We start from the raw sequence: 21,488 nt of genomic DNA on the forward strand, positions 1-21,488 counted from the left end.
TGGTGCACCGTGAGGGGATTCAGGATGGAGAAGAACCAGATACTGGCCCTGGATAGCTGAAGTGCATATCAAAGGAATGATTTCAGTGAGCCCAGACAGCATCTAGCATCTTCCCATATACAGAAAAGCACTGCAATCATTAACTAGAGATGTCAGCTTTTTGTGATTAGCAGGAACCTTTTGATGTTTGACTCTATGGGGTTTTCTTCAGCAAAAACTCCAAGGAACAGTTCCTCAGAGCTATATGAGAGGCAATGTCTTGGGTTACAGTCCTCAGTAAGTTCCTGGAATAAAACATAACTCACAGCTTTCAGGTCTTGTATTTTTCAGTCGACGCCCCCTGGGAACTCTGCAGCCCTGGCTGCTGTGTCCTCAGATGGGGGCCTGCCCTCTTGGCCTTTAGCAAAAGCCAGAGGAACTTCTGTGGAAATGGAGAGGCAAGGGGGCCTCCTCCAGGCAGCCCTCCTTCCAGCATCTTCGTGCTCCTGCACAGGGACCTGGGGCCCCCCAGCATCTCCCCGACCCATGAGGCTCTTTGGGCTTCACTTTTTGCTTTACCCAGTGGCTGCCCTTCCCTTCCCAAGTTAGCTGCTCAGACAGGGAACATGCAGCGGTGGCCGGGGTCTCCCCACTCCCAGCCCCGTATGCAGGCCCCACCTCATGAGTAGGCAAGGCAACTGCAGTCCCAGGGCCTGGCCGCTGGCCCCACTGTCACGGAACCCCGAGGGGCTGGAAGCATGGGGCCCTGGTCTGCTCTGGACACTGGTCCTGGGGGCAACCCGAGCACTGGACTGGTTTTTGTGAAGGACAGCAAGGTCCCATTCCTGATTCCCCCCATTACGGGTGACGGTGACCTCCACTGTGTGTGTAGAGCCACACCTGGCACCAAGAACACCTCCAGACACCATGAGCTCTAAAATCCATACAAACGTTTATTCTGCCCCTGCCTGGGGGTGGGGGAGAGGGGATGCAGGAACTGGGGCACTGCGGGCCTTTACAGACAGCCCCCCGAGGAGGGCGGGGCTCTGGCGGGAAGACAAGTGTCCAGAGGCTGATGGGCCCTGGGGCGTCCAGAAGGCAAGGCCCTGGGGGCTGACGGAGGGGCTGGCTTGGTTCCCAGAACTCCCAGGTCCTGGCGGCTGTTGGGGTGCCGGTGCTCCACTCCCAGCTCTACCCCCGTCCCCCGGGAGGGAAGGCAGCACCAGGGCCTTGCTCCTCCAGGTGGGGGAAGACAACTGTGCAAGTTATCAGGTTTAAATTACAAATAATAAAAATAACAATACAAAATAAAAAGACAACTCCTGTCACAAACAAACCCTCGACAAGCCTGCCCAGCCGCCCCCCACCCACGAGGAGCAGGGGCAGGTGGTCTCGCTGCCTGGGGCACGAGCAGGGCCCGCTGGAGGTGCCGGGCGGGAGGGCCCTGGCCTCGCCCGTCGAGTCAGCAGCAGTCTCCAGAGGACAGAGGTCTGGGGCAGAGAGGCAGGGACGGGCGACAGGGTGCGGCGGGGGCTCGGGGCTCCGGGGTCAGTCTCGGCTCTGGGCTCTCGTGGCCTCCGGCTTGTCCCATTCTCTCGGTTTTCTGTGTCTTGGCGACATGGACAGGGTTAGATCTCAAGATTTATTGCACTGTTTTGGAAGAGGCCTGGGGTAGAGAACGGGCCGGGGCGGCAGGAGAGGCGGGCGGGTGGGCGGGTGGGCGGGCGGGCAGGCGGCGGTCACCGCTTGGTCTTGGCGTCTTCGCGGATCTTCCAGATCACCAGGTGCATGCAGGCACTGGCGTCCTCACTGGAGCTGTGCCCGTCCACTGCAGGGCAGACAAATGCGTCAGGGCAGGGAGCCCACGGCCCCCATGGCCCCCGCGGCCCGGCACTCACCATTGTCCTGGATGATCTGTCTGAGGTAGTCGGCCATGAGATTCCGCAGGGAGCGCTTATAGGGGAGGCCCAGGCGATGCGGGAATAACACGGACGTGTCCACCACGGTGCTATGGATGACCTGTGGGCGGGCGGGTGGGCGGTCAGGGACCACAGGAGGGCTGGGGTGGCAAAGGGGGGAGGGGGACGCCGAGTGCCTGGTCCCCGACCCTACAGCTCCTGCCCTGGTCTGAGGGCAGCGGGCCCCAGACGGCCCCACCCACCCTCTGAGGACCCTCAGGGAGCCGAAGACGAGGTAGGCGGGTACCTTCAAGGCCAGCAGGTCGCTCTCCAGGCTGTGGCCGATGAGGATGGTGTCTGAACTGAACATGCTCAGCAAGACGGCCTGGACGTCCCGCAGCGAGATGCTCGTGTCCGTGAGGTCGGCCTCAGTCACCCCTGAAAACCTGGGGCGGGAGGATGGAGGCCTTAGGGAGCTGGGGAGGGCACAGGGACCCCAACCCGGGGCTGGGCTGCGGGCAGGAAGGCTGGGCCGTGGTGGGGAATGGGGGTCCTGCCAGGGCTCCCAGCTCCTTGGTCAAGGGATCGGGGGTCAGGGTGGGAGGGGCACACCTAGTGTTATAGTCGACGATCTCATTGTCCGGCCTGACGAAGGTGTCGTACACAACCTGGAGCTCTGTGTCCACCACCGTGACACGCGTCAGCTCCAGGCCATACGTGGTGTAAGACTGCGGGGCCAGAGGACAGGCCTCAGACGGAGCGCCCGGTGGCCCTCCCCGGCCCCGCACACCAGCGCTCCCGCCTAGGCCACCCCTGTCCCTGAACCCTGCGGGCGGAGGCTCAGCTCCCACTCTCAGATACGGAAACCAGGCCAGAGGCCTTCCAGGTCTTCTCTGCGGGTCAGAGGGGGCGTGAGCCCAGGCACCCTCCCAAAACCAGAGCTGTGCTCATGAGGCCCACACAGCCTCCGAGAGCCAAGGTGGACCTTGTGTGCCAGGCCCTCGGGCGCAGGCAAGGCTGTGACAGGTGCTCAGCGGGCAGGTGGGCCCGGCTGCCGTTCATGCTCTTATCCCGGCACCTGCGCTGGCCCGAGGCTCTGGGAAGAGAGACCGGGTCAGCCCCGCTGGGCAGCCGGGCCACCTCACCATTTCACAGTCGAGGGCGTAGACTCCTGGGTGTGCATCTCCTGAAAATTCTTTCTCAAAGGTCTTCACAAACCCTTCGAGGTTTTCCTTCCGGCCGTCCTGCACGTGTTGCTGAGGGTGGGAGGGAAGGAAGGTCAGGGCGGCAGGCTCGGAAGGGCAAGGCCGGGCTCAGGGGGCTGTGCTGTGCTGGTGGCTTTCACAGACTGTCCACCTCTTCCCAAAGCCCCCAGACCAGGCAGGTAGATCAAGGATGGGAAAAGGGCAGCTCAGAGGTCAGGACTCTGGCCAGAATGGGGGAGGGGCTTCCCAGGACGAGGAAGGGCCCAGGACACCTACCTTGGCGACCTGACAGCCGGCGGAGCCAATGGCGGCCGAGCAGCATGTGTACTGAGTCTCCCAGCCCCCTGCCACTGCAAGGGAGACGCGGTCAGCAGACCTCCTTGATGCCCTGGGCCCAAGCCTCCCGCAGGGAACTACAAATGCCAGCTGGTTTGCCTGCGCGGGGCAGGGGCTTCCCAGTGCCCTTCCCTGGAGGGGTGCCAGGCCCGACCAGGCAGTGAGGGGCCAGGACAGCTCGCAGACCCGCCGCCCTGCCCAGGCTTAGCGCAAGCCCTTCGCATTTGGTAGTGAGGACACGCCTGGCGCGGCCCCCAGGGAGGCCTGCCCACCCAGAGACGGGTCTGCGGGCGGCCAGCCGGCAGCTCCACCCCGTGTGTCCCCAGGAGAGGGAATTTGGCCACGTCGGCGACAAAATGAAACAAGCAGTTGCAGGACAGGACGAACGCTTTGTTCCCACTGAGGCAGAACCGCCCACGTAGTTCCACGGGGACAGTCGTGGAAAGGATGCGTGGAGGCCTCATGAGGTGGGAGGCCTTCCTTTTATCTACCCAGGAACACTGTCACAGGAAGACCTTTGTGTTACTTTTCCCATGAAGAACAACCGACGGAAAAAAGTTACAAATGGTCAGAGCTGGCGCCAGCGCAGCCCAGCGGGGTCTCACCTCGGTTCCGGCGGAGCCGCCCCCAGTGGTAGCAGCACTCCTCGTCGCGCACGCAGCGGCCGGAGGAGGACACGACGTACTCGGCGCCGCAGCGGCAGCAGACCCTGCAGGCGGCTGCGAGTGGGGACGGGGCAGGAGGAAGGGCGATGCGTCAGGCCAGCCTGGGCCGGGCGTTCCCTGTCCCCAGATGGCCCCCTCCGCCCCAAGGGCAGTGGCGCAGGAGGTACTCACAGTCCTTGGGCTTCTTCTCCTCGGCCGTGAAGATGATGGCGCCCCCTGGCTTCTCGGGGTGCGGGAAGGGGTAGCCGTTCTCCTTGAGCTGGGCCTCGGTGAGCAGGTACTCCTTGAGGCGGCTGTACAGGGCGGCCCCTGGGGACAGGGGAGAGGGGGTCAGCCCCCAGCCGGGATGGGGCTGGACCCAGCGGCCGGGGAGGGTGGGAGAGCCTCCAGGGGCCGCACCCAGAGGAGCCAGGCTCACCTTTCAGATCCTCCACGCGGGGGCTGCTGGGACGGCTGAGCGAAAAGCTAGTCTTGGCAGCCAACTTGCCCCCCAGCACCACTTCATGGGACACCACCCTCCGGCCGCTGGGTTCTGGAAGGTGAGGGGAGGGTAAACGAGGTTCAGACCTCAGCCCTCACAAGTGCTCCTCCACCCTCCTCCAGAAGGGGACGGCCTGACCTCCTGTGACGTGCACTCTTTGGGGAACAGCAGGCTGCCCGGCAGCCCCTCCACCGCCCCTGGACCCCCTGGGGGGTCTTCACCCCTTGGAGAAGAAAGGGAAAGGACTCTACACAGGCTCTGATGGCCACCTCGGGCGCTGTGCGCAGCTGCCTGCCAGGGAAGCGGGCCGAACCGGAGAGCAGGCGGAGCAGACGGGCGCTAATGCATCCTTCAAGAGGGCTCAGGAAATGCCGCCCTGCTTTGTGCTTTGAAGAGGCCCCCATTAGTGGCGGCCCTCGGCTCGCTGAGGAGGGCGGTTAACAGCAAGAGGAGGCTGTTCTGAGGGCATGGGCCCAGCGCCATCCTGACAGGAGCCTGGCAACCGGGTGGCCGGCGCGCAGAGCCTTTGTCTGACAACCTGCCGGTGGCCCGGGGAGGGCTGGGCCCCGGTCCTCCGGAGGCGACTTACTGTTAAGACCAGGCCCAGTGCCAGGGCCCAGGCCGCGCAGCTTCTTGAGGGTGTTCACGGCCACGTTCAGGTAGATGTTCTTGCTGGGGCTCCGGTCGTAGGCCACCTTCTCCTCGTTGAGCGCCTGCAGGAGGACACTCGGCTCAGCCCAGCCCAGCCCCGCCTCCCACCAGCCCCGCCCCACGCACCTTCTCTATGGCTTCCTGGTTAGAAGAGCAAAACTTGAGGCACTCTTCAATGAACAGGTTGAGATAGCGCTGGCGGATGACAGTGGGGACTTTGCCCCCGAACTCTTTTGGGATAACGGGCTTCTTTAAACTCTAGGGGAACAGAGACCAGCAGAGTGTGGCACGCTCCCGTCTGCACCCCGCTCAGGGTCTGCAAACTGAAACTGCTCGAAGGAGTAAGGCTACGGGTTAAGTGGAAACAACAGGGGAGCCGGGAGAGGCAAGCTAAGCAGAGGGCTCACCTGTAAGGATGGACTGTGCGCCACACGCTTGGGGGCCACGGTGGCGGTAGTCTTGGACGCCATGCCCGACAACGTACGCGTCTTCAGGGGCTGGCTGCCCGGCTTGGGGCCATTGGGGGGCTGGCTGCTGCTGGCCGAGAGGGTCCTCTTGGCACCTGTAGGGGCTGGAGGGGGACGGGGGACGTGAGTACGGGAGGAGAGCACGCCCATCACTGAGCTGCAGAGCACCAGGCAGCCGCGGCCGTTCAGCACCAGCAGGACGTGCATCTCGGGGCACAGGTGGAAGGGCCGGGGTCTGGCCTGTGGGCTGTGGAACGCCATTAGGCTCTATCAGCTTTCAGGCAAGTCCATCGAGAGGGGACGCGACGAAAACGGGGCTTCGGAGGCCGGCTCAGGCAAGGTCGCCACTGGGGTGGCCCTGCAAGTGGCGGGGGGGTGTGGGGAGCCTCTGCCACATGCTGCGGCCCCGACCCCGAGGCGCTCAAGTGTGAGGGACGAAAGGCCCTGGCTCCTGGGCAGAAGGCCTGCTCACTGTGACCGGCCAGCCTGCCCCCAGCGACCTCTGTTCTGTCTCTCTCTTTGATGAGGTCACAAACCAGACAGTCTCCTGTGACCACCAGCAGGGCTGTTTCCAAGGGCCCGGAGGGTGGGTGGGGTGGCCGGAGGGCTCAGCCCCGAGGAAGGACAGAAGCAGCAAGGAGACCGAGGCACAGATACAGAGCGGTGGGGCCCACACCAGGCCCAGCCTCTCGGGCCACAAAGGAGGCCAGCTGCCGACCGGCCTCGGCTCTAAGAACGCACACTTTTCAGTGACGGAGGAAGGAACGCTTTTACGGTCATCTGGAGCATGAGGCATCGGATGACAGGTGAGTCCCCCTGGGGCTCAGGAGAGCCACCACCCCACCCGAGCGCGTGCAGTGACAACGGTGGCAGGACTGTCCCAAGCCATCGGTGATGACCAGACAACCTGAGAGCAGGTGCAGGCTTTTGAGAGGGTGTGTCTCAGGTCCACAGCTCAGGTCGATCTCTGTTCACATCCCCAGGGCCAAACAACTGCTAAAACCCATGCCTGAGATAGAGCCCCTGGCTGACAAGCCGCCTGGCTGTAAGCGCTCCCTCCAGCATCCTGGGGCAGGGGGAAGGATGGGGATCTGGCCAGCTTCTCCTAAAGGAGGCTCTAGCACCCAGGGAAACCAAGGAGGCCTGCGGAAGCCTGTATCCACAGGACCAGCGTGTGGAGCCATCTCCTCGGGGCTGACTCCTCAAAGGGGTCTTGGAACTAGCAGAAAGGACATCCCAGGCAGCTGTTCAGACAGTAGGGGTCCCCCTGGCCCAAGGGGGCAAATGACTGCATCTGAACGAGCCTCCAGGTGGCTGCAGAGCCCCGGCACCTGTCCCACGTCCTCAGCCCCAGACACACCACTGAGCACCTCACGCATTGGACTGCTGAAGGGCAACCCAGCTTTCAGACAAGCCCAAGTGGGGGAAAAGGGGCCCTCAGGGTAGGAGGGGGAGGAAAACCAGCCCCCAACTCCCACCCCAGATCAGCTGGCTTGACTCAAGGGTGAAGGCCTCCAGGACCACCCCCCCCCCATTGACACCTTACCAGGTGCCAGCCACACCTGGGTGGGAGCCCCCCACAGAGCAGGCAGCAGGGGCAGAGCGGAGTCACAGGCAGACCTCTGGGGCTGGTGGACAGACAGGGAAGGGAGGAAGACACCCCTCAGACTCCCTACGGCCCGCCCCACTGCTACCACCAAAGCCCACAGAGGCCCAGAGCCGCCGGGCGCCACAACAGGCCTGCCTCAGCCTCCCACACAGCTGGGAGACTTTTATCCCCGTTTGACATATAATCACTGAGACGCAGCCAGGCCCTGCTCAAGGCCACCACTACTGGCATAAAAGGAGCCCGGCCTTGGGGTCCTCCTGCTGGACAAGAAGCACTCCCGAGACCACAACCCTGGGACCCACCTGCAGCCAGGAGGGGGTTGGGGACGTGGGCAATCCTCCTCTTCTCTCCGGGGGCTGAGATGTGCATGGAGGACTGCTTCTCGGCCAGCGGCTGGGCAGCCTGGAGCCGGCTGGCTGACTCCCTCTGTGCCTGCTGGGCCCGGCGGTAGCACACCTCCTGGGCAGTCGGGGGACGGGTAGGAGGCGCTGGGCCTCTGCTTGTGGGCTCCGCCTGGGTGACAAATTTCAAGTCCAGACTGCACATCAGAGGTACCCAGAGCAGGCCTCGCGGGGTGTCAGGAGAGGGGTAGTACTGTGGGGCGGGCGGCAGGTGCTCCAGGGCTGGGATGGAGCAGGCCACCTCAGAAGCCTCTTCCTGAGTGTGCAAGGGCCCCGGAGGGAACCAGCTCTCCTCCTCCTGAGTGTGCAGGGGTCCCGGAGGGAACCAGCTCTCCCGCTCCTGAGTGTGCAGGGGCCCCGGAGGGAACCAGCTGGTCTTCTGAGTTTGCTGATACCCTGGAAGAAACCAACTAGCTTCCCCCCAAGTTTGCAGATACCCGGGAGGGAACCAGCTTGGTGCTTCGGCTCTCAAATTCACCATGATGCTTCACTATCCCAGGTCCCTTCCCAGCCCTGCTGTCCTGGCTTCCAAGTGCCCAGACTGTGCTCTCAGCCCTTATATAGACACAGAGTGGGTGGGAACCCCCAGCACCTAGACTAGATTCTGCTTGATCCAATCTTCTCTGAACTGTACTTCCAAAATCCCCATCCGGGTGGGGCAGGGGTCTGGTGATTGGATCACCTGCAGTTCTTCAGCCAGGAGCCCTGTCTTCTGCTCCAGCCTTCCCTGTGCTAACTAATTGAGCAGCCCCATAGTGACTGACAATTGATCCTGTCTCTGGACCACAATGGAGGAAACCTAGGCTCAGAGAGGTCACACCACTTGCCCAAGATCACACAGCGTACCTCTGAACTGGGACTGGGATGGGGCAGTGCGACCCTGCTGGAGGGCTGCCCCTCATCTCGCTGTCCCTGCTCTGTGCCCCACTCTGCGCACTAAGTGCAACTTGATGACTGGACGTGGGTCCCTGGCATTTTTCTGCAGTACACAGGCAGTGCTGGATCCACGGCTGCCAGAGGCACCCATGGGCAAGGGAGAGCGCGGCCCATCTCCCCCCTGCCAGCCTCCACCCAGGACCCAGAAGCAGGCCCTCCCTTACCTCCTTGCCTTGCTTGGAGAGGTGAGAGATCCTCCTCTTCTGCCCAGGAAACAGAGTGGTCAGCCCCGAGTGCCCCTGTTCCTCGGTCTTCTCCTCCTTGGGGGGCTGAGACACACATCCGGCCCTCAGCGAGGCCACCCGCCCACACACACCGATGCTGCGGCTCTTCTCACCCTGGCCCGCAGCACGTGGAGGATCTGACTCCCAGGCCCGAGGAGCAGGTGGAAGACAGTACCGTGCTGAGGGAGGGCTGCCTCGTCTAGAGATGCAATTTGGGGCATCTGCCCCACCTCCCAGGTGAGCAAACAGACTTGGCGCCCCGGAACCAAGGCCCCCAGTTGCTGCCTGAACCCCGGGCCCTCCTCCCAGGCCCTGCGGATGGTGAGTTCTGCAGACTTGGCCCAGCCCACGCTCACGCCTGCCTCTTGCTCTCCTCCCACCCAGCCAGCACAGGAACGAGCTCAGAATCGTGGGAATGAAGGGGAAGAAATCAGAAAAGCAAAGGGCCAAGAACAGGGTGGGGCACTAAGGGAGGGAGTAAGGGGTGGGGCCAGGGTCCCACCCTGGGATCCCTCAGAAGCCGCAGGTTCTCTGGAGGGACTGACTGGCTCAGCCTGCTTTGTTTAGAGCAAGCTCCCTCTGGTGGCGAGGTGGGGACACTGCAGCAGGAGACCAGAAAGGTGGAGGCTGGCTGAGTTTGGGGGGGTCAGGGACGGGTTGTGGGGGGGAGGAAGCCGGGGAAGGAGGGAGGAGGGGAGAGGCAAGAGAGGCAGGGGAGAAGCAATGCTTCAGTGGGGAGAGAGGGCTGGGGAAGGCGGGATGGTGGTGCCTGATACCCCTTGGCCAGGATGCTCTCAGGAGGCTGCCGCGGGAACCCCGCCGGGTGGGCCATAAGCCAGCGTCCTCTTTCTGGACGGGGTGCAGGGGGGCAGCAGGCAGCCAGCGAGGGGTCCTGAATTCTGAACGAGTTGAGAGGCCGACGCTGAGCGAGCCGTCTCCACCAGGCGCTGGGACTCCAGTCACAGGGGAAGCCAGGAAGGAGCCCGGCTGCCCGAGCCCAGCCCGCCCTCACCTGCCGGGCCAGGCGGCCCTTGTCCTCCGTCTTGACAGCGGTGGACTCGTTGAAAATGCGCAGGCACTCCTCCATGGGGTCGGAGTCAAAGTCGACCTCCTTCTCCAGGGCCGAGTAGTCCACGTCGGAGCCCGCCCCCGAGGAGGAGGAGGAGGAGGTGGAGGAGGAGGAGGAGGAGGAGGAGGGGCGGGGAGGGGAGGACCGGCTGGCCGAGGGGGGTGGGGAGGCCTTGAGGCGTTTGGGCGGCCCCTGCGCGCCACAGAGGCCCAGGCTGGAGTCCGAGTCGGAATCGGAGCTGGAGCTGAGGCTGGGGAGGGCAGGCGGCCGCGGGGTGGGCGCCTCGGGCCCCGGGTCCTCGTCCTCGCTCTCATCCCCGAAGAGCTCAGCATGGCTCAGGGCCCGCCTCGGCAGCTTGGGGGCACCCCGGGGAGCACCCTCATCCAGCGAGCGGGCCTTCCGCTGTGCCAGCTTCCCTGACGGGGTCTTCCTGCCCGTCCTGTCTGGCAGCTGGTGGGCAGCCCCTTGTGCGGGGCTGGGCCGCGGTCCCGGCCCCTCGGGCCGGCCTTTCCCTGAGCTGGCCACCGGAGTGGCTGAAGATGGCTTCTTCTTGGTCCCTTGGGGCCACTCTGCCCTGTGCCGGGGGCTGCCGGCCCGCGGGCCCCTCCTGTCCACACAGGGCTTCTCGGCTGGCCTCCCATGCTCTCCATCCTGACCCCTGCCTGTCTTCCCGACACCATCCTTGTGGCCGGCGGCCGGCGGCCCCCCGCTTTTCTTCTTCTTGGGTCTCCCCTCCTTGGGGCTGCTGTGCTCCTGCGAGGCCCTGCCCGGGGAACTGGGCTTGGCAGGAGGCAGCCCGCCTGGGCCCTTGGCAGGCTGACCGAGGTCCCCCACGTCGTATTGCACGGCCATCTCCTTGGTCTCCCGAAGGCTGCCCTCCTCAGGCTCTGGGCCCTCCCTAGAGCCCGGCTTCCCCAGGGCCTTGCTCTCAGGGCCCGCTCGGGCTCTCGGGGGGCTGGCGGTGGCGAGCCTGTCACCCGGAGCAGCAGCGGTATCATCGTCAGAGTCTGAGAACCTGGCGTCGCAGCCGCCGAAGGGGTCACAGGGCTTCTTGGGTGCAGGTGTGTAGGGCTCACTGCCGCGGGAGCCCCGGGGCCGCTTGGGGGCCCTGTCGTCCTTGGTGCTGGCCCTGCTGAGCAGGCGGGCGGAGAAGTTGGACAGGGGGTCGTATTCCAGGTCTGTAGATGGCTTGGAGTTGTCCACCACGTACTTGCTGCTGGAGATGGGGCGGCCATACCGCCGGGGCTGGCCCACGGCCTTGGGGACGTACTCCAGGGTGCCACCAGCCCCTCCACCATGGCCCTGACCCCGGTCCAGAGAGGCCAGCGAGTACTTGGTGCCAGGCTCGGTGGGGCTGGCCAGAGGCGTGGGCTGGTAGCTGGCATCGGGGCTTAACAGGCCATGGCCGCCGGGGTTGTATTCGAAGGATAGAGGGAAGGTGTCCCCATCCAGGCCGGCAGTGGGGCCGTGGGGCGCCAGGGCGGGGGCCTCGGCCGAGCCATGCTCCCGGGCCGTCTCCAGGAGCTCCCGGTAGCGCCTCTGCTCCAGCTCCACCTCAGAGCGCACGGCCTCGATGGCCTGGTTGACCAGCTCCAGCTCCAGGATGTCTGAGCGGGGCTCGGCACCTCTGCCCAGGGCGCCATTCTCCCTCTGGGCAGGGGGCTTGGGCAGCTCGGGGTTGTACGGGTCATAACCGAGCCCTGAAACGGAGAGGGAGAAAACAGTAATGAGCAGGCGGCTATAGCAGCAGGCAGACGAGCCAGTGACCGGTCACTGCCTCGTCCCGGGCCTCGACCCCAGGTGCCAGCAAGGAAGAGCAGAGTACCAGCCTCCAGAACCTACCAGGGGCCGGACCTCCGGCCGACCCCCACCAAGGCTCCAGCAGCAAGTCAGGGTTTCCAAAGGGCCCCTCCCTGCAGATCCTGCCCCGAAGAGGCTGCCAGGTGGGGTGACGGCACAGAGCCCAGGCCCCAGAGGAGGCCACAAGATCCCGGGGACTTCACTGCCTGGGACAGGGGATGGTGAGGCCTGGGGAGCTGGGCGAGAGGGTGGCTTCCCCCCAGGGCCCAGCCCACACTGAAGACACACCACGCTGCTCCCTGCAGCCGGGGAGGCCGGACACCCAGCCGGGGCAGAAAGCGCAGGGCGCACAGACGCCTGACTGGGGGACAACAGGGGTGCGAGAGGGAGCGGGAGGCGGGGCCGACACAGCCCACCCACAGCAGTGGGTGGACAGGCGGATGCACACGGCCCTGCCTGGCGACAGCGCCTTTAGGGCTCTGTCCCCCACACGTGCTCTCGCCCACAGAGAACTCCACCGGCTGCGTGTGTACCAGTGAGGACACAGAAGCCCCGGAGCGTCCACTGGGAAGGGGCAGCGGGTGGGGTGGACGAAGGACAGCACAGCACATCTCACGGGGGAAGCGAGGCACGACGATGTCCAGGGAACAGCGCCACAGCGTGAAAGACGTTCCGGCAATGGGCAATGCTGGGGAAGCACGAAGTGGGGTGGACGGCAAGGCGGGCACAGGACACACTTAAGTTTGTATCAATCTGAACAGGGGTGGCGGAGCGGCTGGCGGGCTACCTGGTTCCAGGGTGTAATTCCACGAGACCAGTCCAACCCCAATACCACCCACGTTGACACGAAGCTCACGGGAGACTCAGGACAGAGGTGCGGAAATTCTCAGTAAGATGTAAGCAAATAAAGCCCAACGTTCTGAGAGAGGATAACGTGTTCAAATATTCCAGAACGTAAAGACGGTTCATTGTTAGAGCGTCTGCCAGACATAATCTGTAAAACCTCTGACAAAAAAGTGGATCGATTTGGTGCTTTCTGGTTAGCAAAGTAACAGCCAATTCTCACAGAACCTCCAGATGGGATAAGCCATGTCCACACCTGGACTGTAGCCCAGGGAGACCCACTTTGGACCTCTGAGCTCCAGAACCACCAGAGGAAAAATCCTGTGTTGTTTTAAGGCACCAGTGAGTGGGGTCTTGCTGCAGAAGCCCCGGGAAACGCACGCATCACTGATGAAGCACCAGAGAACCCGGCACTGCCGGGGCCAGTGGCTGGGCCTGGGCCGCCTGGGGGCCCAAGGTGGGGCGGGGCCCACTGCAGGCCTGTTGTCTGGCTTGTACCTTGGAACCTATTTTTCAAACAATGCTTAGAAAGGAGAAAGGACACGTGCGCGCGGCGCGTACATCTGTGCTTCAGAACACCGAGGACACACCCAGGCTGCAGGTTATAGATGGGGAGGTAAAACCAAGCTGCACAGGCCGCAGGAGGCAGCGGGACTGGGGTGCCGGGGAGCAGTCACTTCATGCCCCCACCTCCCAGCTGAGGATGCCAGGGTGAAGGGCGGAGTGGGGGACAGGTCAGGACACACAGCCACTGGGCCCTCTGCCCCCCCACAAGGTTCAAGGTGAAGGCACCACAGAGAGGAAAGGCTAGAAACCCCAACAGCGAGATCCAGGGCCCTCTTCCCAGCCCACCCTAACCCTCAACGGGTCTGAAGGCACTAAAGCAGACCCACCCCTAGCCCACCACCCGCCCGGATGAACAGAAGAGCCAGCGCCCCCGCACGCCGTCCCCTCGGAGTGGAGGGCCCAGGACACAAGCCAGGGGGCACTTACAGGGCATCTCAAGTGAGGGATGGGTCAGGTCTTGCCGGTCTCAGGGGGCCTCCAGCCCAACCCACCTCACTCCCAACCTCCCTCCTGAGGCCAAGATGGCTCCCACCCCAGCCGGCTCCCCTAGGTGGGGGACGGGAGCAAGGGCCCAGCTGGTGGGAATGCCCTCCCCCAGGAGAGGTGGGCAGGGCAGGGTGAGGATCAAATGGATGGGGGTCCTTCCCCACCCCTGACCTGCTCTGGAACAGGTCACAAAGGGCCACAGACAACATGCAAATCACCCAGGAGTGCCTCTAGCCCTTCCCAAGTAAGGGCACAGTTCAAACCCCTGCACTTTGCATTTTGAAAGGGATCCACCCACAAACAAGTCTGTGCTTTGGAAGCAAGGAGAGGAAGGAGGTGCCCTGGGACCCAGCCCCCAACCCCTTAGATCTGAGCTTCCATCTGTCAGCGTGGGGTGTTTTCAGTCCCAGGGGAGGCTGCCTCCTCACACCCCTTCAGGCTACACCAAAAAGCAAAAGAAACAGCCCGAGGTGGGCCTGAGGCGGTCTAGGCCAACACCCTCCCCTCCAGGGCCTCAGTGTCCCCAAGGTACCATAAGGCCAAATCACCAGCCCGAGGAGCTCCAGACAGATCTAGACGCGTCAAGGACACAGCTGCCGGGGGCTCGGCAGCAGCCCCCTGTAGCTCAGAAGCTAGTGCATGGGGCCCAGAGCTTGGTCGCTGGAACTGCAGCCCCAAGCCCCTGCCAAGGCTACTGGAGGCTCGTGGGGGGAGGCGGGCAAATGGAGAAGATATCTGTGATGCTACCTAGCGCCCCCGCCCTACCCCGCCTCAGGGACCGGTAGGAACTGGAGAAGCTCCCCGAGAAAATGTTTTACAAGCGACTCGACAGGTGACCCTCGAGAGGTCAGGAATGGCCGTGGGAGCACCGCAGAAGCGCCTCCCCATTACTGGGGAGTTAACCTGGCTGGGAGCCAATGGGAGTTCCTTCGGGGCTTGCACCAGGGAAGCATGCCTTTGGTAAACAAGATTAATTGGGCTGTTTTTCGGAAAGGGGGCGAACCTCGGGATTACTGGAAAAGCACCTTGAAGGCCTGGCTGCTGGGGTTACACTCTCAGAAGCTCCTGCCTCCGGCCCAGGGCAAGGAAGGGGTCGGCTACTGCCACTAGAGGGACACCCACAAGGCCAAGGGCCTGCCCAGGTGGGCCACCGCTTGAAGGATGCCCCTTGGGAAGGCTCCCGGCCAGCTCATGGGGCCGAGCCTTCTTCAGCCGTCCCTGTGCCCAGTTCTGTGTGCTCCAGCTCCCACTCCCGGCTCTGGTGCTGCTGGACACTCTCCCAGTGACCCAGTCCCGACCGGCTCTGATCACCAGCTCTGAGCAGGCATCCGGCACCGCGGGGCCCAGGCCAGCTGCCCCACCTCCACGCCGGGAAAAGCAAACACTCGGGGCCACAGAGCTCAGGGAACAGATCACGCACAGCCCACGGCGGGTCGAAGGACAACACGGGGTGGTGGCCACCTCCAACCCCTCCAAGCCTTCCCCCCGCTCCTCTCTGCTCCCACCACACCCTTCCATTCCAGAAAACACTCCGCACCCTTCCATAACTGCGCAGACGCCCCGCCCACAAGCTCTAGCTGCACGTAAAATTAATGACAAGAGAAAATGAGCAGACACACGAGCGTGAAGACCCCACTGGGAGGCACGTGACCCCCACCCAGCCGGCTCCAAGGCCTTCCCCTTTAATCTCTACGTTCGCCCTGCTCGCGTCAGCCCCCCTCACAGAGGAAAGAGGAGGCTGGGTCTAGGGCAGCGGGTGAGGGATCTGCCTAACCCCAAACGCTGGCTCCCCGCCCCCAGACCAGAAGACCCAGCGCCCCGCGATCCTTTCCGGGTCCCAAAAGACTCCCCATCACCCCACCCCTCCTCCCCGCTGCACCTCCAAAGACAAGAAGCACACAGTCGTCCCACCCCCACCCCCTGCCCACTTGTGCTCTGATTAGACATCAGTGGGGACTCCTCCAACCCAGGGGACGGTCACAACACAAGAGGGTGGGCAGGGGGGCCAGGAGAAGACAGACATCGTCCCGCCACACGAGAGGTAAGCAGGACACAAGAATGAGTCAAAGAAGAGCAACCAGACCAGCCCTGCCCCAGGAAGCTACCCAAGTGGCAGAGGCCTCAAAGGCAGTGAAAGAATGGAGGACATTCCACTTCCAGCCACTAGGCAAACTTCTATTCATCCTTCAAAGCCCAGCTCGGTAACTGCTTGCCTGGGGACACTCGCCTAACTCCCTGCAACCTCAGGTGCCAACGGCTCGCTCCCCCGGACTCTGGGCCGTTATCTGTGCTGCTGGACACCCCTCCTTCCCTTGCAGAGTCCCTACAGCCTGGTCCCCAGATAAGTACTGAATTCAGACAGACCCAGAAGAGCCCTTGAAGGGCCCCAGAGCCAGCTCCTGATTTTACGGACGACACAGAAGCTGTGCCGTGCCTGCGTGCATGCCCAGGCTGAGGCCACAGCTTGTGAGATGGCCAAGTCCCAGCCCCCAGAGCACCCAGGTCCATCAGCCACCCGTCCTGCTGCCCCCAGCAACTACAGCAGCAGGCAGGAGGGCAGTTCCCCCAGCAACGTTCCTGGGCTTTCAACACTGCCTGCCACCCGCGCAGCCCTCGGGGGCAGGGTGCTCCACATGGTCCTTTACAGAAAGCCTCAGTGCTCAGAAGAAGCCACGGACCCAGTGCCCTAAAACCGCTGGCACATGTGCCTGCTTCTTCAAAGGGCAGACTGGCTACCGCAGGAGGACAGGGGACCAGGAGACAACCCTGTGGGGCTCTTGCCGGATCTGCCCTGACCACCTCTCAGCTCCCGTGATCCTCCTTCCGCGCTTTTCCTCTTTAGCGTTCCAGGTTTTGCTTTGAGTCAGGTCAGACCAGCAAAAGTCTACCTTCCGCACTTGGACAGCTTAAATAATAATAAACCAAATTCCTATGCACCCAGCACTCGCTCGTCACTGGAAATGATCCTGTGCGGGGGATTCTGAGGGCAGAATGGGAGGGGAGGAGGACGGCAAGGCAGGAGCATTGCGCAGCACAGCTGAGACGAGAGAGGCGCACTGTGTGTAGAGGGTCTGCGTCGTGACCCCGTTTTGCGGAAGAGGTTAACTGACGCCAGGCTCTTCGCACAATGGAAGGTGGAGCCAAAAGGTCTTCATCTGAGGCCCTACTCCACCTGCAGGGCTGAAAGCCAGCCGTGGCACCTGCACCTCTTCTCTGGAGGATGCTCTGGGGGTGGGGGGTACACTCGGGCACCCACGTGGTCCTCTGAGCTCTCCCAGCGGGGTGCTGTCCCTGTCCACCCCAACCTGGGCGCCTGGGCCGCCCTGCCTCACCTCCAGAGCTGGAGGAGCTGGGGCAGCGACGATTCTAGGGGTTCTTGGCTCTCTGCAGGCGTGGCCAGCCCTCCTGTCCTATTCTCAAATACGAAAGGGGCCAGGTGCTGGGATACTGATCAGGCTGCTCCATGTCACCTGGCACCACTGACGTTTGGGGCTGGAAAACTCTGTGTGTGTCAGGGAAGGGGGCCATCCTGGGCACCGGCGGGCACTGAGCGGCATCCCTGGCCCTCGCCCCCTTGTTGCCAGGATCACCCCCAAGTCATGATGTCCCTGTATCGCCCTGTGTCCCCCAGGGGATCAGGACTGTCCACGGTGAGAGACACTGCTTTACTGACACGAAGCAAAGAAACCTAAAATACCAAAAACAGCTTTAAGGGCAGATGTACCCTTATTCAAGTGTCCCAAGCCTGGATCTGGGCAAGAAGGCAGGTTTTTAAAGTTCCCCAAGTGCTTGAAGAGGGGCCGCAGGCCTGGGGACGGCCTCTCACCTCACTGGAGTCTCTGGAGCCTCCACAAAAGAATGCAACTTCACCAGTGAGGCAGGGTCACGAGTACAGGAAAGAGACACAGAGCCTTTTGTTTCTGAGGCTGGGAGGACGCACAACAAGCCGGCAGATGCAGGACTTGCGACAACATACGAAACATCTTTCCTTTGACTTTGCGGCATTCTCCAGTGGTTTTAAAATGAACGTTCTCCGAGTCCAGAAAAAAAAGTGCTCTGAATGGAGAGACAACGTGTCCAGGCTGCCGCTGGCTGGGACACTGCCCCTGAAGACAAGGGCTGCATCTGGGTGGGGCCGAACCACAAACACAACCTAGATTCTTCTCATCCTGGTGTAAGAGAGGAACTCTGCTCTGAAAATCCAACAGCACCTCTCCTCTACTCCCTCTTTACAAAAAAGTCAAGAACAATAGAACAAGAGAACCACCCACGGGATGGCAGAGAAGGCCCCTCCTCTGGGAGGCCACAGCTTCTATTCTCTGAGCCTGGTGGCCTGGGCTCCCTGGGGCTGGAGCTGCACCTGGGCACACAGTTCCCTGGGAGGGGCAGGGAGGAGACTTTAAATAAAAAAAAGTGGCTTCAGCAAGAAGCAGTCTATGACCAGGGAGTCTCACCCAGGGTGATCCCGCCCCCCCAGGGGACACTGGGCCACGTCTGGGGACATCTGACATCTGTGCATGTTGTGACTGGGGGGCTGCTGGCATCAAGGGGCTGTGGCCAGTGAGGCTGCTCCACACCCCAGGACTGGCCCAGAGGATAACCCCCCATGTCCCCAGTTTCTGCTATTATTCATAGCTCCCCCCGACCCCCCATGAAGTGAGAGGCCCTGGCTGGCCTGACCAAAGACCACACCTGACAACCAGCTAGGAAAATCCCTCCCAGGTCCTCAAGTACCCTGGCTGGGCCTCCAGACACAAAGGCGATTCTGCTCTCTGCTGAGGTTTTCTCAGTATCAGTTCTCTCCCAGGAAGGGGAGGAGGGAAGTGCACACGGCAGTTCACTCTGGAAGAGAAAGTGTCAAACCGAGGAAAGCACTGTCATCAGGGCAGTGGGAAAGCTGCTGGCACCCAGCCCACGGGGGAGGCAGCTAAGGGGCAGGCAGCTAAGGGGCAGCGTGGCCAGCGGCCAGGGGCAGTGATACTGCAGGGGCTGCTGCCCCGTCCTGTTCCAAGTCAGCTCGCGGAGAAAATCAAACAAAACCCACCCTCTGCTGGAAGCACTCGTTTCTCTGGCTGCACCCTCCCTTCCCTGCCTGACTCCTGGCTGCGACCTTCCCTGGAGAAGCAGGGCTTGCTCTCAGGATTCCAGACCACAAGGAGCCGCTGCAGAGGCCTAAATCTGAGACCCCGGGGAGGGGGTTGCCCAGGGAGCTGCCACTGCCACCCAACTGGGGCCACCCCCGCCTTCCAGCCTCCTTCCGGCCCATCCTTGGAAGGTTTCAGTGCTCAGGCCCTGCTATACCGTCTTTCCCAAATCTCACTGTTACCTCCCAGCCTCAGGGCACAGCACTGAGCCCACGTGTACTGGGCACCCAGGTGCCCAGGTCCCACATGTGCCAGGCAGCAGGAATCAGCCGTCGGTGGTGAGGGGCAAGGGCCTGACAGTCCAGCTCAACCCCATGTCCCCCACTTACCAGCCATGTGTACACAGGTGTGTGGCTTCCCCTCTCTGGGCCTGTCTCCTTGTCCGTAAAATAGGGACAATCGTCCCTACCACTGGTTAAAGAGCACCCCTGAGGGTGCGTGGCGGTAACTGGGCATCCCCCAGCTGAGTGCCAAGGTGGGGACCCTGGAGCACAGGAGGGCAGATTTGAGGGCCGGGAAGAACGGGATGCCCACCCAGCCCTCAGGAGGCCATCAACCCAAGGCCAGAGGTGCTGGGCTACACAGGGACCCCTACATCCTGCCTGCAGGTGGCCATCACCCAGCACCTCAGCATCCTTGCGCAGCCCACCCTTGCCAAAGCACCTGTGCTTGGGCCGTGCCTATCTGGTCAAAAGTGGACCCCCAAAGCCTGGATTTTTGCAGTCTCTCCAAGCCCGATGGAAAGTGGGTTTGTCAAAATCTGGTGCAAGGGGAGCTGAAGGGGTGGGGGAGGTCTAGGCACACACTCCCCCTGGCCCACGAGCACGCCACAGAGGAGGAAAGACAGTGTCAGAGAGGCCCCGCAGCGAGAAAGAGGCCAGGCTGGGATCTGCCCCTGCCTCTCTGCAGGGCAAGGCAGCCCTCGACCAGAAAGTAACCAGAGCACGCCCCCCAGGCCCCACCCTCCGTGATGGAAAGAGGGCTGCTTATTCTCACCTGCAAAAGGAAAATGCAGACACACTGGGGTCAGAAGTAGGCAGCTGCACTTTTTCCTGCGGGAAAGTGAAGCAGACAGGGCTACATCACCGAATGGATTCTCAAAAACGATCCTTTGGGAAAATGGCCATTTGTGGTGCAGGAAGCAAGCGAGAGACTGACTTGGCACGAGAGGAATGCACGGGAAAAGAAGTCAGCGCCCCAGAGCGCAGACGGCTGGAAGGCCACCTGTGGGCCTGCAGAAGAGTCAGTCCCGGGGTCTCAGGGAGCCGGCCCGCCCGTTCTGTCCCGACGGTGAGGAACCCAGACGCCAGGGGCTCTTTACAGAACGCCACACACCGCGCCAATAACTCAACAGATGGAGTGAGAAACTGCCCTGTGACAGGGTGACCACCGAGAGGCCTCCCACTCACCCCCTTCCCCTCTCCCAGACCTGAAGCTCAGGCACCTGTGTGCACAGCTGTCTTCCCTCCTCGAGGGAAGGTTCCTGAGACGCAAGCCAGAGCCCAGCGCAGGTGTGGAGCCCGACCTTGTAGCAAACACTGGGCTATAGGGGCCAGTGGTCTGAGCAAATTTACAGTGGAAATTTGAAAAAATTCTACCTTTTTTTTTTTTTTCTGGCAAACTGGGAAAACAGCCCTATAGTTTCTCCTAGCAATGACGCCCCTCTCTTCAAGTAAGAAGACTCTGAGACAAGGACCAGTGCCTTATGGGGGAAATCTGGGCCCTGATGGAAAGGGGGAGCCAGTCCCGGAGGACAGGGGCCACAGCGGGAGCCTGAATTCCCCTCGGAAAGAATGACACCACACTCGATCCTCCCGGCGGGTCTTTCCTTGTGATGTCCCTCTTTTTGCCCCGTTCTTCACGTCTCGGCTCAAGGCCCACACTTCATACGAGAAGCACTGCCTGCCCCCTGACAGCTCTCACCGAACTCTGCCATGACATTGATAATCACCACGCTGATGGGATGCGCAGTCTCTGAGCGTTCTCTCGGAAGGCGGTCCCCGACCCCAAAACACACACAACACACAGTCAACCGGGTTTGATTCACTCCCTAACCCTGGCATGACACACCAGGCTCGACACACAGTCGGCAGCCGCTAAACAAGACCCTCTCGACTCCGCTGTAGTAAACAGGAGCGGCCACGAGCAGAGGCGCGGCGGGGGAGGAAGCGCGGAAATAAACAACGGCTGCAACCAACACCCCGGGCCAGGGAGGCGGCGGGAACGGTTCCCCGGGCAGGAGTCCCGGGCCTGCAGACCAGTGTCGGCCGCGCTCATTTCCCGATCCCTGCGCGCTCCACCCTCGCGACACCTCTAGGAGATCAGGTCCTCCCATTGTTTACGTTTTACACTCATGGAAACGGTGGCTTACAGAGGTCCCGCGACTGGCACTGGGCCCCGGGGTGGGTGGTCCCGGCTTGGGGGGACGAAGCCCGCGACCATGCAGGGAGAGGGCTGAGCGGGGAACAGGAAACCATGGAAACCCGGGCGCTGGGGTCCCGGCCCGCGCCAGGGAACGGAGCCCGGGACGGGCGCGTAGACATTACCTGCTGCGGGGGGCGCCGCTCCGCCTTCGCCAGGTGCGCCCGGACCCCGGGCCCCGCGGTGCCGGAAGTGGCAGTAGGGCCGCCGGCAGGGTCCCCCAGGCGCCCCGGCCCAATAAGGGCAGTCGATGGTCCGGAAGAAGCCGGTGGAGCGTAGCATGGTCCGTCCCGCGGCGGGGCCCCG

The 21,488-nt window shown here is 62.7% G+C and overlaps 1 protein-coding gene across 1 annotated transcript; it reads right to left on the reverse strand.

The window, feature by feature from the left end:
• Positions 1-1,718: 1,718 nt before the first annotated feature.
• REXO1 (RNA exonuclease 1 homolog) lies at positions 1,719-21,464 on the reverse strand. The gene is made up of 16 exons (XM_065874694.1): positions 21,308-21,464; positions 9,865-11,621; positions 8,793-8,897; positions 7,594-7,804; positions 5,623-5,786; positions 5,342-5,473; positions 5,154-5,277; positions 4,502-4,615; positions 4,255-4,392; positions 4,024-4,137; positions 3,359-3,432; positions 3,023-3,133; positions 2,490-2,605; positions 2,185-2,323; positions 1,878-1,998; positions 1,719-1,807 (listed from the first exon to the last, which is right to left on the reverse strand). Exons 1-16 carry the CDS (start codon positions 21,462-21,464, stop codon positions 1,719-1,721), a joined length of 3,666 nt encoding a protein of 1,221 aa, XP_065730766.1.
• Positions 21,465-21,488: the final 24 nt, after the last annotated feature.

Source organism: Phocoena phocoena, chromosome 3 (assembly GCF_963924675.1).
Source record: "Phocoena phocoena chromosome 3, mPhoPho1.1, whole genome shotgun sequence".
NCBI classification, from domain to species: Eukaryota; Metazoa; Chordata; class Mammalia; order Artiodactyla; family Phocoenidae; genus Phocoena; species Phocoena phocoena.